The sequence below is a fragment of the Silene latifolia genome, chromosome 8, assembly GCF_048544455.1.
Source record: "Silene latifolia isolate original U9 population chromosome 8, ASM4854445v1, whole genome shotgun sequence".
Classification (NCBI taxonomy): Eukaryota; Viridiplantae; Streptophyta; class Magnoliopsida; order Caryophyllales; family Caryophyllaceae; genus Silene; species Silene latifolia.
This window is the reverse complement of record NC_133533.1, coordinates 53,013,796-53,028,368: the sequence shown is the minus strand read 5'-3', so window position 1 is coordinate 53,028,368 and position 14,573 is coordinate 53,013,796. Positions and strand designations below refer to the sequence as shown.

Sequence of the window (14,573 nt, the reverse complement as noted above, 5' to 3'; positions counted from 1 at the left end):
GTCAGGAGCCCTCCGTGGGGCTACTGGATTGCTTTGGGCAGTGAGCGGGGAAATGCCCCGTGTACCATCTTGTATAAACAATTTTTGAATTTTCGTTGAATTTCTTTTATTGCTTTTATTTAGGACAATTAAATTTTAGACAATTTTTAGCGTAGATTTAAGACTATAGACTGTTACTTTGCGTATTTGGTATTTTGAGATATTTTTACACGTGTTTTTATGCAGGTTTGGGGAATTTTTACGCAAATTCAAAGGAAGAATGACGAATTAAAGAGCTTACACGAGAAAAAGAGCTCGATCGAATACTTTTTGTACTCGATCGAGTGAAATGCGGTCGATCGAGTGCTTCCAGTTTAGTCGATCGAGTAAAGCACAAATGGGGAGTTCTCGATCGAGTAAATTTTTACTCGATCGAATGGCTGGATTTATAAAGTCCTCGATCGAGTAGTTCTAAACCACTCGATCGACTGAAATCACAAGAGACGCAGGGAGTTTTTCTTTAAACTCCTTATTTTTGGTTTCTTATTTCATTTCCCCCAATTATTTCGACCTCTCTCCCTATTTGCGATTAAAACACCCCCAAATCCCTCATCTTTCTTGCCCTTTTTACCAAATCCGTCACCTACATTGTGTTCATTGCTAATTAATTGACAAAAGCCCTCTACTTTCCCCCTTGATTTGTGCTAGTTTTCACGGTTTATTAGCGGGTTTAGGGTTTGCGGTTTTGGATCAAAAAAATCGCCATTTTTGCTTGTTATTTGAAGACTAATTGCAATTTGTAGGTTATTCTCATCAAGTAAGTAATTCCTCCATCCTCATTGCATTTTAATTTCATCTTTTTTCGAATTTTTATGAGGTAACTTGGAATTAGGGTTTCGACATTCTTTGCTTAGTCGAATTTTTCGACTTTAACTGTCATTGCTTGCCCTTCTTTGTCTTACTTGATGATCAACCCCCTTTCCTCATTGCTTTTACATGTTTAATTTCGAATTTTGCTAGAAACTTGCGATAAAGGTGCAGCACAGTCGAAATTTTTCGACTGACCTACTGAGTTTTCGACTGTCATACTGGGTTTTCATGCTTAATTTACCTCAGTTGTTGTTTAATTGCTGTTGTTGATACTTGCTATCCCACCCCTCTCGCTGTTTATATGCTTTAATTCGAAAATTTTGAGGAAAATTGGGAATTATCCGGGCTGACGTCGAATTTTCTCGATTATTTGGGATTTGCTATGCTGTTACCTTGATGGTTTTCTTGCTGTTAGCCGTTGTTTTTCTTATAAAATCCCCTGCCCTTGGTTTACAGGATGGATTCTAGCTCACTGCCCTCTACTAGCCAGACTTCTTGTCCATCCCTACCTGAGACGGTGGTCCCTGCTGTTACCACCGCCTCCACTTCTGTTACTACCGCAGCTCCTGTGTTCCTAGTTTCAGCTGCCGGTACAGTTTTTGCGCCAGCTAGCACTGCTGCTAGCTCCGTTTCGGCTGCCACTTCAGTTACGGCCACCACCGCTACTAGCACTGCTGCTAGTCTTTCTTCAGTGGTGGCCACAGCCTCTACTCCAGCCGCTGTTTTCACACCTGTGGCGGACTCGCCTGCAGGGGCAGCTAAGAGAGCTCGCGCTGAGTAGAGGAGGAGGAGGAGGAGAGAGGAGGAGGAGGATCCAGAGTTCACGGTGGTGGACGACGACGACGACGCTGATGGGTAGCTACTGGTCTATTCACTTCCCCGGTTTTCTGGCTGGTTTGGAGAAGTCCGCGTTTCGTATGTATATCTTACTCTTTTATTTTTGTCTCCTTTTTATTTTATTGTTTTTCTTCTTTATTGGTTGTATATTCCCGTTCCCCTGTATATATCTGCTGGTGTATGTTGGAGGACAACGAGGGCGTTGTCCGTTTTGGTTTGGGGAGGGTATTGCATCCTTTTGAGTCTGCATTTGCATTTGTTTTGCATTCACGTTTATTTTTCAGCTTGCATTTGTGTTTATTTATTTCATTGAAAATCAAAAAATCCAAAAAAAAATTCACGTTTATTTTTGCATATAGGTTGAGTCGGAACGGTAGATTTCCGTGATGAAACTGCACTATAACTTGTCATTTTACTTGAGTCTTGCACTTCTTTTGATAGTTATTAGCTTTGTCATACGCATAGTCTACGAGTTTCTGTTCAAATATAGCTGACTGTTTAGACTTGACCTGATAAATTGGCAAACTACTCCATAAATTCTGAGATTTAGAGCCCATAACTGGTGACATTCATGACCAGTTCATTAGGAATTGAGAGTAGTACTCCTTGCATAGCATGTTCATCATTTTTGCACTTTTATGACATTCAATTTCTTGTCAAATGCACACATTCGGGTTTGTGGTTGGTGTCACATGCAGGGAGGTGCTTGCAAATTTTCCCTTTTCTTATATTTTTCACCCATTTAGCTCCACTTTAGCCAAAACTTGCCTTTTTGACCCATTAGCTACATCCCAAATTGAGCCTGACTAGTCAAGCTAGTTTAGTATGTCTTTTGTGGTACGTTTTTCCGTCTGCAGTTTGGCCCGTATCTTTTGTATGGAGTTGGTGGAAATAAAGGAAGGAGAAAAAAAAAAAAGTATTGAAAAATGAAAAAAAAAAAGAGTGAAAACGTGAAAGAGAGAAAAAGAAGAAAAAAAATGAAAAAGAAACTGATTCACGTAAGAAAAAAGAAAGAAAAAGTTGAAAAAAAAATTCATTTGTTTGTTTTGATTCATTTAGACGGTGTTGAAAAAGGAAAGTTTGTGACCGTCTAACTCCTCCATTCTTATTCCATATTTTTGAGGAGATTGTGTTTGAGTTTAGTGAGCTGTGTGCCAAATGAAGGGCACTTGTACTTAGTTTTTCAGTCAGTTGAGATTCGGACGGTCTTACATGGTCCTGTTTAGGAACTAGCTTGACGCTTTTACCTCCACATTACCATAACTTGTTTTGCCTTTTCTCACCTGAACCTCACTATTCCCATTTTATCTGTAAGCCTTCGGCTGTGACGGACATTATTGGTTGGAGTGTGTGCATTAATACTTGAATTGTCTTTCATTTTTGTTGCATGCATGCTATGTAGGTCGCAGTTAGGTGAGTGACTGTCTTTCCTTCTCTCTTTTACATATAATATTCACCCTTTGCTTCATGAGAGAAGAGTGACCACGAGAGAGTCCGATTTTGTTGGTCTTGCAAGGGCGATATGTTAGCTATATTTCTGAACAGCTTATAACTCGTTTGCGTATTGACTGCTTAGCTATAACTTTTAGTTTTTGTTGCACTAAACTGGTTCAAGTAGACAAGTTAAGCTAGCTCTGAGTTTTCATTTCCGTTCCATTAGTTGCATTTTAGTTTACTCGAGGACGAGTAAAGGTTCGGTTTGGGGAGATTTGATACGTGCTTTTTATATAGTCTTTTTAGCCTATTTTAGCACGTATTTCCATGCATTTTTGTACTATTTATATTGCATTATGCCCCGAATTGGCTACTTTGGTTCGTTTTGTCCATTTTGTAGAAATGAACGCGAAAGTAGTGGAATCGTACCATTTTCTGTCCTTTTTGCATGCATTTAGAGGAGACGGGACTTTCCAGAGTGAGATACTGCATTGGAGTGCGTGAAGGCATGGTTTACGAGGCAGTCGGGCATGGACTTGAGTTGAATTGAAGACAGAAGACTCGATCGAGTAGTTTTATCACTCGATCGAGTGGTTTTTATGCTCCCAGTTGGTCGATCGAGTAGTTTTCTACTCGATCCAAAGGTGCTGAAAAGAGAGTTACTCGATCGAGTAACTATTCTACTCGATCGTGTAGATGTTATGGAGTTTTGCTCGATCGAGTGGTTTTATTCCAGTCGATCGAGTGGTTTCTGTTTTCATGGGCTTTAATTAGCCCGTGAGTTTTTTTATTTCGATAAACTTAGTTATTTTCCTATTTAAGCACGCATTAGCTAGGTCATTAGCATTTATCATATTCACTACTTAGCTTTTATCTATTCTTCACAATAAAGACTGCGTACTACTTTTCTTAATCACTGTAACCTTGTTCTCGGGATTGTTTTGCTCGGATTTTGTGTTCTTTACGCCGGATTCGCACGATTGTAATCCCTTTCTCTTTTCTTAATAATAATCTCTCTTTTGTTTGCTTTAATTCTTCGTTTAACCTTATTTAATTTCTGCCCTAATTCTCTTTTATGCATTTTATTTGTTATTTCATCATGTTTATTGTTAATTCATTGTTGATTGTTAGTTTTAGTATCAATAGCAATATGAGTTGCTAAACTTCTTTCATGTTGGGATTAGGGGATCTACAGTAGAAATGTGACGATGTAGTAAATAGGTTAGATGAATTAATTGTGAGATTCTGTCACCATAGCAATTTAATTGTATTTTATCGACTTAGTTGAGTGCACGCTTCTGAGTCATCCTTTTAATCTGGCTAAAATTACTCCTGGATCGAAAGATTGGACTAAATAGGCCTGCTATGAACAGTAGACTACCCTGACGAGAATAAAAGTTAAGTTAGTGGTATTTTAGGATAGAAAGTGGACCGAAAGGACCTTTCCATATCCGTCTTGCACTAATTCGTCTGAGTTGTTTACAGTTGAGTCACTGGACTACCGTAGTGAACCGAAATCCTGACATGACCCTTCTCTATCTGATAGTTTAATTCTATTTCTTGCTTTTATTGCCATTTTCTCTGCTTCTCTTCCTTTAAACCTTTAGTTTAGAAAACAATTCAAACAACCCCCCCCCCCCCCATTTGTGACCAAATAGACGGACTTCTACAGATATCTTGCCTCCCTGAGGAGATCGACCTGACTTCCCTAGCTATATAGTTAGTTTATTTTTTATAGGTATACGACAGACGTATCAGGCCACATGAAGAACATTGTTTACAAAGAAACTTTCACAAATTTACAAAATTAGGTGTCGTATTAAACATTTTGCATGAAACTTCAAAGGATAAGTAGTCTTAGTCTTATGTATACACATAGTCCCTGTTTGGTATTCAACAAATTAATATTAGCAGAAGCATATTGGAAAAGCAGATTATAAATGACAGATTGGATTGACAGGTTTGATTAATATATTTCAATTAGCAGATTTAATAGTAGTGTTTGGTAATTAATGGGTTTAAGTTAATAGATTGTTGTATCTATGTGTAAATGGTTGTCATATTCATTTTTTTATAATCTACTAATGTGAATATGCATGGGGGGGAGGCAGTATATTGAAAAACAGTAGATTGAACTCAAATCTACTATTTCAATATGTCATTTAGGCCCTGTTTGACAAACGGCAGAAGCAGATTAATGATAGCAGATAGCGTTAGCAGAATATGGTTGACGGATTTTAGTAGCAGGTTTGACCATTATATGAAATTAGCAGAATTAAGAAAGCGTGTTTGGTAACTAGCAGATTATATGACAAATCTACCATTTCCATGTATAAACTCAATATGCTATTACAATATGCTGCTATTAGCAGCATATTCAAAAACAGTAGATTTCGGCCAATATGCTATCTGAATATGCTATTAACCAAACACGTAAAATTAGTAGAATGATTGGTCAAACTACTATTTAAACCGGAATCTACTAATTTCACCTAATATGTTGTTTACCAAACGGGGCGTTACTAAACATTCAGATTAGTAGATTGATGAGTCAAACATGCTAAAAGCCTTGAATATGCTGGATATTTACCAATCCAATGTTTACCAAACACCCCCATAGTCAAAGACTATCTCGGTAAAAAAATTGATGGGTGTGAAACAATAAGAACGATAACTCTATAATCCAACTATATCTTTGAATATTATACAAGTGATATAGTTAATACCAAATGCTACAACGTTTTCGTTGCGTTTTTATTATTGGAACTGATAATTAATCGATCCTCATCTAAATCAACCCCCGAAATTTTATTTGCTCCCATTTTCAGTACGATTTGACTTTTTGTTAAATTTAAAAATTTTCTGTTGCTGGACCATGGTAACTTAAACCAACGCTTTTAGCATTGCTATAAAATACTAACTTTGTAACCCAACGATATTAGTGATGCCATAAAATACTAAATGATGTTGCCAAAGATGATACTACTAAGTGCCTCATGGCCCTTGCATTCTATTTAATAGAATCACAAATATTTTTTATTGTTGTTTAGAGAACACTAATTCTGTGAAATTCATTTTGAATTTGATTTAGCGAGAAGTATATAGGGAGCAAATACTCTTAATTGTAAATAGTTAAGGTAAAATTAAAAATTATGTTGTAAGAGATTTAACATTTTCTCTGAACATACTAAATATATATAATCTTGAGACCTGTTGTTTTACATAATATTGATATTATTATTTTTAATTAAAACAAGTTGTGCCTGTAACAATGAAAAAACTAACAACATACTATAAAGTATGTCACTTGATATTATATTATTGAATGACAAAGTTTTTATGCTAAAAACACTTATAATAATTCATCGGTGATCAACTAAACCAACCACGAATTTATTTTTTTCATCAATGATTCAACATAGTTGAACTTTTTTTTTTATCAACTTTAGTATATCACTACGCCAAATAAGACCTTCAATAACGGTCAAATAATGCAATTACCGTTATTAAATAGAAACACGGAACCGTTATTGCAACGACTGTTGTTAAATATATACCACGGTTGTATACAAACACGCGACCGTTATATAACATCAATAACGGATCTATAACACCGTTATCACAACTCAAGAACCGTTATAAAACTGTTGTTAAATATATTTATGGCAACGGGTATACTTTTAAGAAACCGTTATTAAATATTAATAACGGTTTCAAACCCGTTGTCATAGTTTACTCTTGACAACGGTTATGTGGTTCCAAAACCGTTGTTAGATATTATATATGAGTTCATTTCATTATCTTATTTAATTAAATGTCAAAATTTAACAACGGTTTTATTGCGTGCTAAACCGTTGTTATAATTATCAGTTGATGAAACTTTGACAACGGTTCTTCTTAAATAAACCGTTTTTAACATTTTGAACTCGACAACGGTTATCGTCCGTTATCTTATATTTTTGGCGGTTTGAATGAGAGGGAAAAGATGTCAACGGTTATTTATCTAAATAAAACCGTTGTCAAATAAGTGTTTGCAACGGGTTGTTTTTAACCGTTATCGTTTTTAATTTTTTTTTTTTTTAAATGATTTTAGCTTTTTCTAGCAGCTGCTGAAATGCTATTTTTTCAGCAACGTTTGTAGCAGCTGCTGGAATGCTATTTTCAGCTGCTGCTGAAAATAGCATTCCAGCAGCTGTGCACTGCAAAAATTCAATCCTGCATCAAAATATTACACCTCGTGATCAATTAAACCTAGTTTCAAAACAGTACAAACAGGATGATCAAAAGCCATAAAACACAACTTCCTCAAAAAAAAACAAAAGAAGCCAATATACAATGGCTGTATATATACACACACACACACACGTACATAAAGCATGAGCAAACTATTGAGACTCCGCTAATGAAACAACATAACTGGCCCACATATTTCTCACCTAATTGATGTCCTCTGGCGAATATTCTGGGACTTTGTTGAGTATTAGTGGAAACTACAATTCAAAATATATATAATCAAAATAGATATAATACATGGAAGTATACAGAATTGAACTCAATTTACGCCTGAAATAGTTTTTAAATCACACTAACCCGTATCGGAATGGTAGAAAGTTTTCCGTCGATAACCTTCCACATGGACTGACAAACGTAAAAGACGCATTGTTTGTCGTCTGGTGCTTTAGGATACTATTATATAAATCACACACAAATCAGCTGAATTAGATAATCAACCGCTCGTATAAACATTAATTAAATGATACGAGTAATTATTAAGAATACACTTACTATTGGCGTGATAAAATTGGGATCAGTGTTACTTTCATATTTCCCAAGTGGACATAATCTTTTTTTTCTTCAAAAACACTAATTCATAAATATACACACATGCAATTGTTATTTGCATATATATGGCTCAAGTCATACAATAACAAATGACATTATTGAAGGTTGTAAACTTACTCAGTTATCATCCTTACACAACTGTCAAAGGGTTTGCCTTCGCGAGAGTCAATCCAATACACTGTTTTTGTTTCTACTTGGATTGCCAGTAGCACCCAATGCTTCCTATTCATTTTGGAACATAGAAATGTTAGTTCATTTACACGCATTTAAGCATGTTAATAATAAATTTATAGAACCGTGATTCATTACAATAATCAGGTACTATACATACATATTCTCATTGTAGGGGGCAAGCCATAATTTTTTGGACGACATCAACCGACGAGCGATAATATTGATTTGTTCTTCGTATGAAATGTTGTGCACAGAGAACGCCTTAGGACTCAAGAATCCGTAGGCGTGAATTGAGACCTTCCACTCAGCGAACTGATTATTGAGGTACCTATTATGCCACATGGAACGAAGATTGTTATTGTAATTGATAATTTAAACAAACATCATTATTCATAAATAGAAATGACTAAATAGTTTTATTAATAAAACTTACTTCATCCAAATCAAAATGTGAACAACATCTAAATTGTCAAGGTCGACAAATTCCATCAATTGCTTCGGGTCCAGTATGGCTATATCAGCTGCGCCCATAACTTACTTTTCAATGTTAATCATGACTACATCCCCTGTAGGTGACCTCTTTACAGCCAGGTTGTGCAAAGCCTTCAGTGAAGTAGTTTTCATCTTTTTCTTATATTCACACAATTCATAATAAGAATCATAAGCAGGCTTGACTGCAACAACTTTCGTTAACGTAGTAGTAATTGCTTTAGCTACCATCATGGCTTTGCTTAAGTTCTGCAAATGTAAAGATTAAAGTACTTATGATATGTTAATATTCGTACCCTAATCTATTTAAAGAACAAGTAATAATTAACGTCTGCATATAGGTACCTCGGGGATGACAACATTGACGAGGTTGACAGGCCATTGCACATAAGAGCTTAGGGCTTCTTTCAAATAAGTGACCTCCTCATTAGAAAATGGTACTTTTACTTCCCCATACTCGTCTTTATATAATTGGGACACTTCCACTTTCCTGCAATTGTGACGAAGGGGTATACCATGAACCTTAACTTGCTGAAGCCGGTCGTAATTGAACACGTATCCCCTGGGAACAACAACTTTCTGTTTCCCCTGTAAATAGGACAAACGACAAGCCACCTTGCAATCGCCCTTCACGTCAGCTTTAATCAATTAGTACACATACATTCACTACCTTTAATAAATTTCATAAGTAAAAAATGTGTATGATATGAAGAATTATAAACTAGCAGCTATTACCTTTTTCGGTGTTGAGAAGAACATCTGATCATCAACTACCTCCACTTCATCCTGTGTCACGGCCTTCCTAGCATCCTCTTCCTCTTCAACTGCCTGATATCGATCCTCGGCTCCCACTTCAGTCTCCTTTCCCATTTCCTTCTCCCTTGCCATGTCCTCCTCGGCTTCCTTCTGTACATTAACACTTGTCCATATAACATGCACTGATTTTTCAAATCATATAACACATTATATATATATATATATATATATATATATATATATATATATATATATATATATATATATATATATATATATATATATATATATATGTCAAGTTCTAATAATTCCTTCATAATATTTGAGTCCCTAAGTCTTTATTAGAGCCATAGGATCTTCTAAATGAACCGTCTGGATGAAGTTTGTAATATAGGGTCTTTAGGCGTTGGAAAAAAAAGGAAAATAGGATTAGCATGAGAGAGGGAGTTGTGTCAGGGGACAAAACTATTACCCAACATTTATTGTCCACATGCATGTACTTTCTATAACACTTCCTCAACACAATATCAGCAACAACCACCAAATTTAAAATGCACAAAAAAAAAACATCAAATTTCTTCCTCTCTTTCATGGCGATAACATCCCAAAAACCGCCCTTCAACTAAATTTAAAATCCCGTTTCAACAAGAACAACAATTTGCCAACAAGAACAACAATTTCATATCTCCCGATAATCTTACATGGTCATAATTTGTAGCAAATAAAGTTATTTGTTTTGATCCTACCATTTTCAGCATATCAAAGGTACACGAAGATCTTGAGTCAAGAACAACAACAAGCCTGCTAAAGTGCGTACTCCAACATCAACAATGGTGACATGCAAGTTGTAATAAGTTGATCGATGGTAATTATTAACATTTAATAATTTTTTATCTGTTTATGTTTTAAAAATCTGAACTCTCTATATTAAAAATGAAATACTTGAAAACAATGAACATACATATGAACAAGTTTTGTAGAGCAAATTTTGTAGAGTGTAGAGCAAGTTTTGTAGATCAAGTTTTGTAACCTAATTCATGTACAGTGTAAAATTCTTGACATCAATGTGTATTTTTTTTATTTTGGTGGATTGTTTGTATTTTGGTAATAGGTTTAAATTTGACTTTAGGTTCAAATATTACATTTTTTTCCCGCTGAAATTTACGTATCAACACGTGAGTTTGAAAATACGCTTTTTGTTACTTGAAATTAAACATATTTCAGTTAAAATTACAGTTTCTGAAATTAGAGTTACATAATGGAAAAGTTAAAAATATTCTATTGCGGAAATGGATAAGTTACACTTTAATTTACTGAAGTTACAATTTTCTTGATTAAAGTTACACTTATTTGGGTGAGTGCTTGAGGTAGTTTTTGGCTCTCTATTTATGACACCAATCTATGGAATTACACTTTTATTATCTAACATTACACTTTTGTTAATTACAGTTATACTTATTTGGAATTACGCTTTTGTCTGTTAGAATTACACTTTGTTCTATTAAAATTACACTTATTTATATTGTGCTGAAATTACAGTTTTTATTGTTAAAATTAAACTTTTGCCTGTTAGAATTACACTTCGTTCTATTAAAATTACACTTATTTATATTGTGCTGAAATTACACTTTTGATTGTTAAAATTACCATTTTGATTGTTAGAATTACACTTTTTTATATTGCAGTCACACATATTTATATAGTGGTAAAATTTCAGTTTTTATGTTACAGTTACACTTACGTATATCATTCATTTACAGCTCAAATGCAACTGAACTGATTATCAGAAAATCATTATCCTTTATAATTGTAGGGTGTGTCATGTAGTTAGCCTTTTACTACAATTACACTTATTTGGAATTACACTTTTTCCTGTTAGAATTACGCTTTGTCTTATTAAAATTACACTTATTTATATTGTGCTGAAATTACACTTTTGATTTTTAGAATTACACTTTTGATATTTGGAATTACAACATTGTCGACTAGAATTACACTCTTATTCACTGAAGTTACACTTTTGTTTGTTAAAGTTACCCCTAATATTTAACTTACACTTTAGGTCTGGATGACAGTTGTACTTTTTGTTGTCTTCTGTTTAAATTACAATTTTCTTTATTAAAATTACATATTTGTTGTCTAAGATGAAGCTTGTGGAGAATATTGTTTCAACCATTGACAGATACTGCTCAGGACAATAGCAAAAGAAAGCCAAATGAGGAGGAATTTTGCAGGGTAGTGGAAGAAAAGTTTACACCATATATTGGCAGAATTTTGAAATCGAGGAAGCAAAGAATATTTCTATAAGATCTATGCAATTGCTTGCGGTTTCGATGTACGGAAATACACGACCAAAAGATGGCGTGACGGGGAAATCAAGTCAAAGCTGTTGGTTTGCAACCGAGAAGGGTTCAAATATAAAAAAGAAATAGAGAGAAGTGGGCGTCAGGATGGGGTGCGAAAGCACAAAGTCAGGCGCGTGGGATGCAAAGCGAGGATTCGACTATTTATGAAGAATGGGGGGTTATTCATTGATCGCTTTCATGCAGGACACAACCATGAGCTCATATCAGCCAGGGATAGAGAGTTTCAGAAGTTGTCATGCAACTTAACAGATTACCACAAAATGATTATCCTTTATAATTATAGGGTGAGTGCTTGAGGTAGTCTTTGGCTCTCTATTTATGACACCAATCTATGGAATTACACTTTTATTATCTAACATTACACCTTTGTTAATTACAGTTATACTTATTTGGAATTACGCTTTTGTCTGTTAGAATTACACTTTGTTCTATTAAAATTACACTTATTTATATTGTGCTGAAATTACAGTTTTTATTGTTAAAATTACACTTTTGACTGTTAGAATTACACTTTTTTATATTGCAGTCACACATATTTATATAGTGCTGAAATTTCAGTTTTTATGTTACAGTTACACTTACGTATATCAGTCATTTACAGCTCAAATGCAACTGAACTGATTATCAAAAAATCATTATCCTTTATAATTGTAGGGCGTGTCATCTAGTTAGCCTTTTATTACAAATACACTTATTTGCAATTACACTTTTCCCTGTTAGAATTACACTTTGTTCTATTAAAATTACACTTATTTATATTGTGCTGAAATTACACTTTTGATTGTTAAAATTACCATTTTGATTGTTAGAATTACACTTTTTTATATTGCAGTCACACATATTTATATAGTGGTAAAATTTCAGTTTTTATGTTACAGTTACACTTACGTATATCATTCATTTACAGCTCAAATGCAACTGAACTGATTATCAGAAAATCATTATCCTTTATAATTGTAGGGTGTGTCATGTAGTTAGCCTTTTATTACAATTACACTTATTTGGAATTACACTTTTTCCTGTTAGAATTACACTTTGTTCTATTAAAATTACACTTATTTATATTGTGCTGAAATTACAGTTTTGATTTTTAGAATTACACCTTTGACTGTTAGAATTACACTTTTTTATATAACACTTTTTAAAATTACACTTATTTGGGGCATCATAAAGATGTTTCCTATCTTTGATGCCTTAAAGTATATCATTCATTTACAAACAAGATAGGAGCAACGAGGACATACAAAATGTTGAAAGAACATGTCAATGGTTTTGAGAACATTGGAGCTAGCCTAAATGATTTTAAGAACTTTCACAGAAATGTGAAATGTTACATTCATGAACGGGATGGCCAATTGTTCATAGATCACTTTAAGGAAATGGCTGTAAATAAGGAAGGGTTCTTCTTTGACTATGATGTTGACTTTGACGGTAGCTTGAGTAGAGCTATTTGGGCTGACAGTGCTGCAAGAAGGAATTACTCTGCTTTGGGGATTGTGTGTCGTTCGATCCAACGTATACAAACAACAAGTATGATATGGCCTTCACACCGTTCACCGAAGTGGATAACCATAAGCGGTCTGTCACATTCTGTGTAGCCCTTGTCGCACATGAGGACGTTGATTCCTTTCAGTGGGTTTTGAAACGTTTCCTGGTGGCAATGGGTGGAAAGGAGCCTAATTATATTATTACCGATCAGGATCCAGGCATTTTGAAAGCGGTGCCACTTGTGTTCAAGAAAGCGAGGCACCGATTTTGCATGTGGCATATCATGAACAAAGTGTCTACTAAGTATGGGGTGACAAGAGAAGATTATATTGTATTTATAAGGAAAATAAATACCATTATATGGGATGAGGACATTGAAGCTGCAGAATTCGATGCCAGATGGGAAGAGATAGGCGAAGAACATGGACTCAATAACATTGACTGGTTTAAAGAAATGTTCTCGAAAAGGAACCAGTGGGTAATGGCACATTGCAGGGAGCTAGAGATGGGAGCTGTTATGAGGACGACTCAAAGATCAGAAAGTGAAAATAGTTTTTTTAAAAGATTTGAGGGCAAATCAGGTACATTGCTTGAGTTTTTGCTGCGTTTTAAGAGTGTTATGGACCAACAATGGCATACGCATAAGAAGCTTGACAACGAAGACAAGCACACTTCTCCTAAAATGGAGACGCATTTGGCTCTTGAGGCTGACGCTGCAAAGGTGTACACTCATAAAGTTTTTAAGGAGTTCCAAGAGGAGGCCAAGTATTCGATTGATACATGTAAGAGTAGAGGTTTTGCCGAAATCGACTCTTTAGAGGTGACTACTGTAAGAGATGCAAGCAGGGACAGGAATTACGATGTTACGACGCCTGTAAAAGCCTTGAGTATCTTGAAGTTCGATCTTTTTCCTGGTTGAAGTTACATTATAGTGACACTTAGTAAGTTTAAAAGTGTAATTCTAGATAAAAAAAATAAACACCTTATGGAAAGAAAGTATAACTTCAACGAGACTATGTAAATAAGTGAAACTGTAATATTAAAAAGTGTAATTCTAGTAGACAAAAATATAATTTTAACAATCAAAAGTGTAATTGCAGTACTATATAAATAAGTGTAACTGTAATGGTAAAAAGTATAATTCTAATAACAAAAACTGTAATTCTAACAACAAAAAGTGTAATTTTAGTAATGAAAAGTGTTCCACTAACTCTTACTTGAAATTACACATTTTCCTATTGTAATTATGAAATTTATAGCTGTGACTATCTAACAATTTACTATATATTGGTGAACTAGTTACGTATAAAGCAAGTTGCAGCTGCAGAATGCTTGAAA

The 14,573-nt window shown here is 34.6% G+C and overlaps 1 protein-coding gene across 1 annotated transcript; it reads left to right on the top strand.

Moving 5' to 3' along the window:
• The first annotated feature begins 12,994 nt into the window (after nucleotides 1–12,994).
• Nucleotides 12,995–14,154, top strand: LOC141595177 (protein FAR-RED IMPAIRED RESPONSE 1-like). Its single transcript, XM_074415148.1, has 2 exons — nucleotides 12,995–13,262; nucleotides 13,346–14,154. Exons 1-2 carry the CDS (start codon nucleotides 12,995–12,997, stop codon nucleotides 14,152–14,154), a joined length of 1,077 nt encoding a protein of 358 aa, XP_074271249.1.
• Nucleotides 14,155–14,573: the final 419 nt, after the last annotated feature.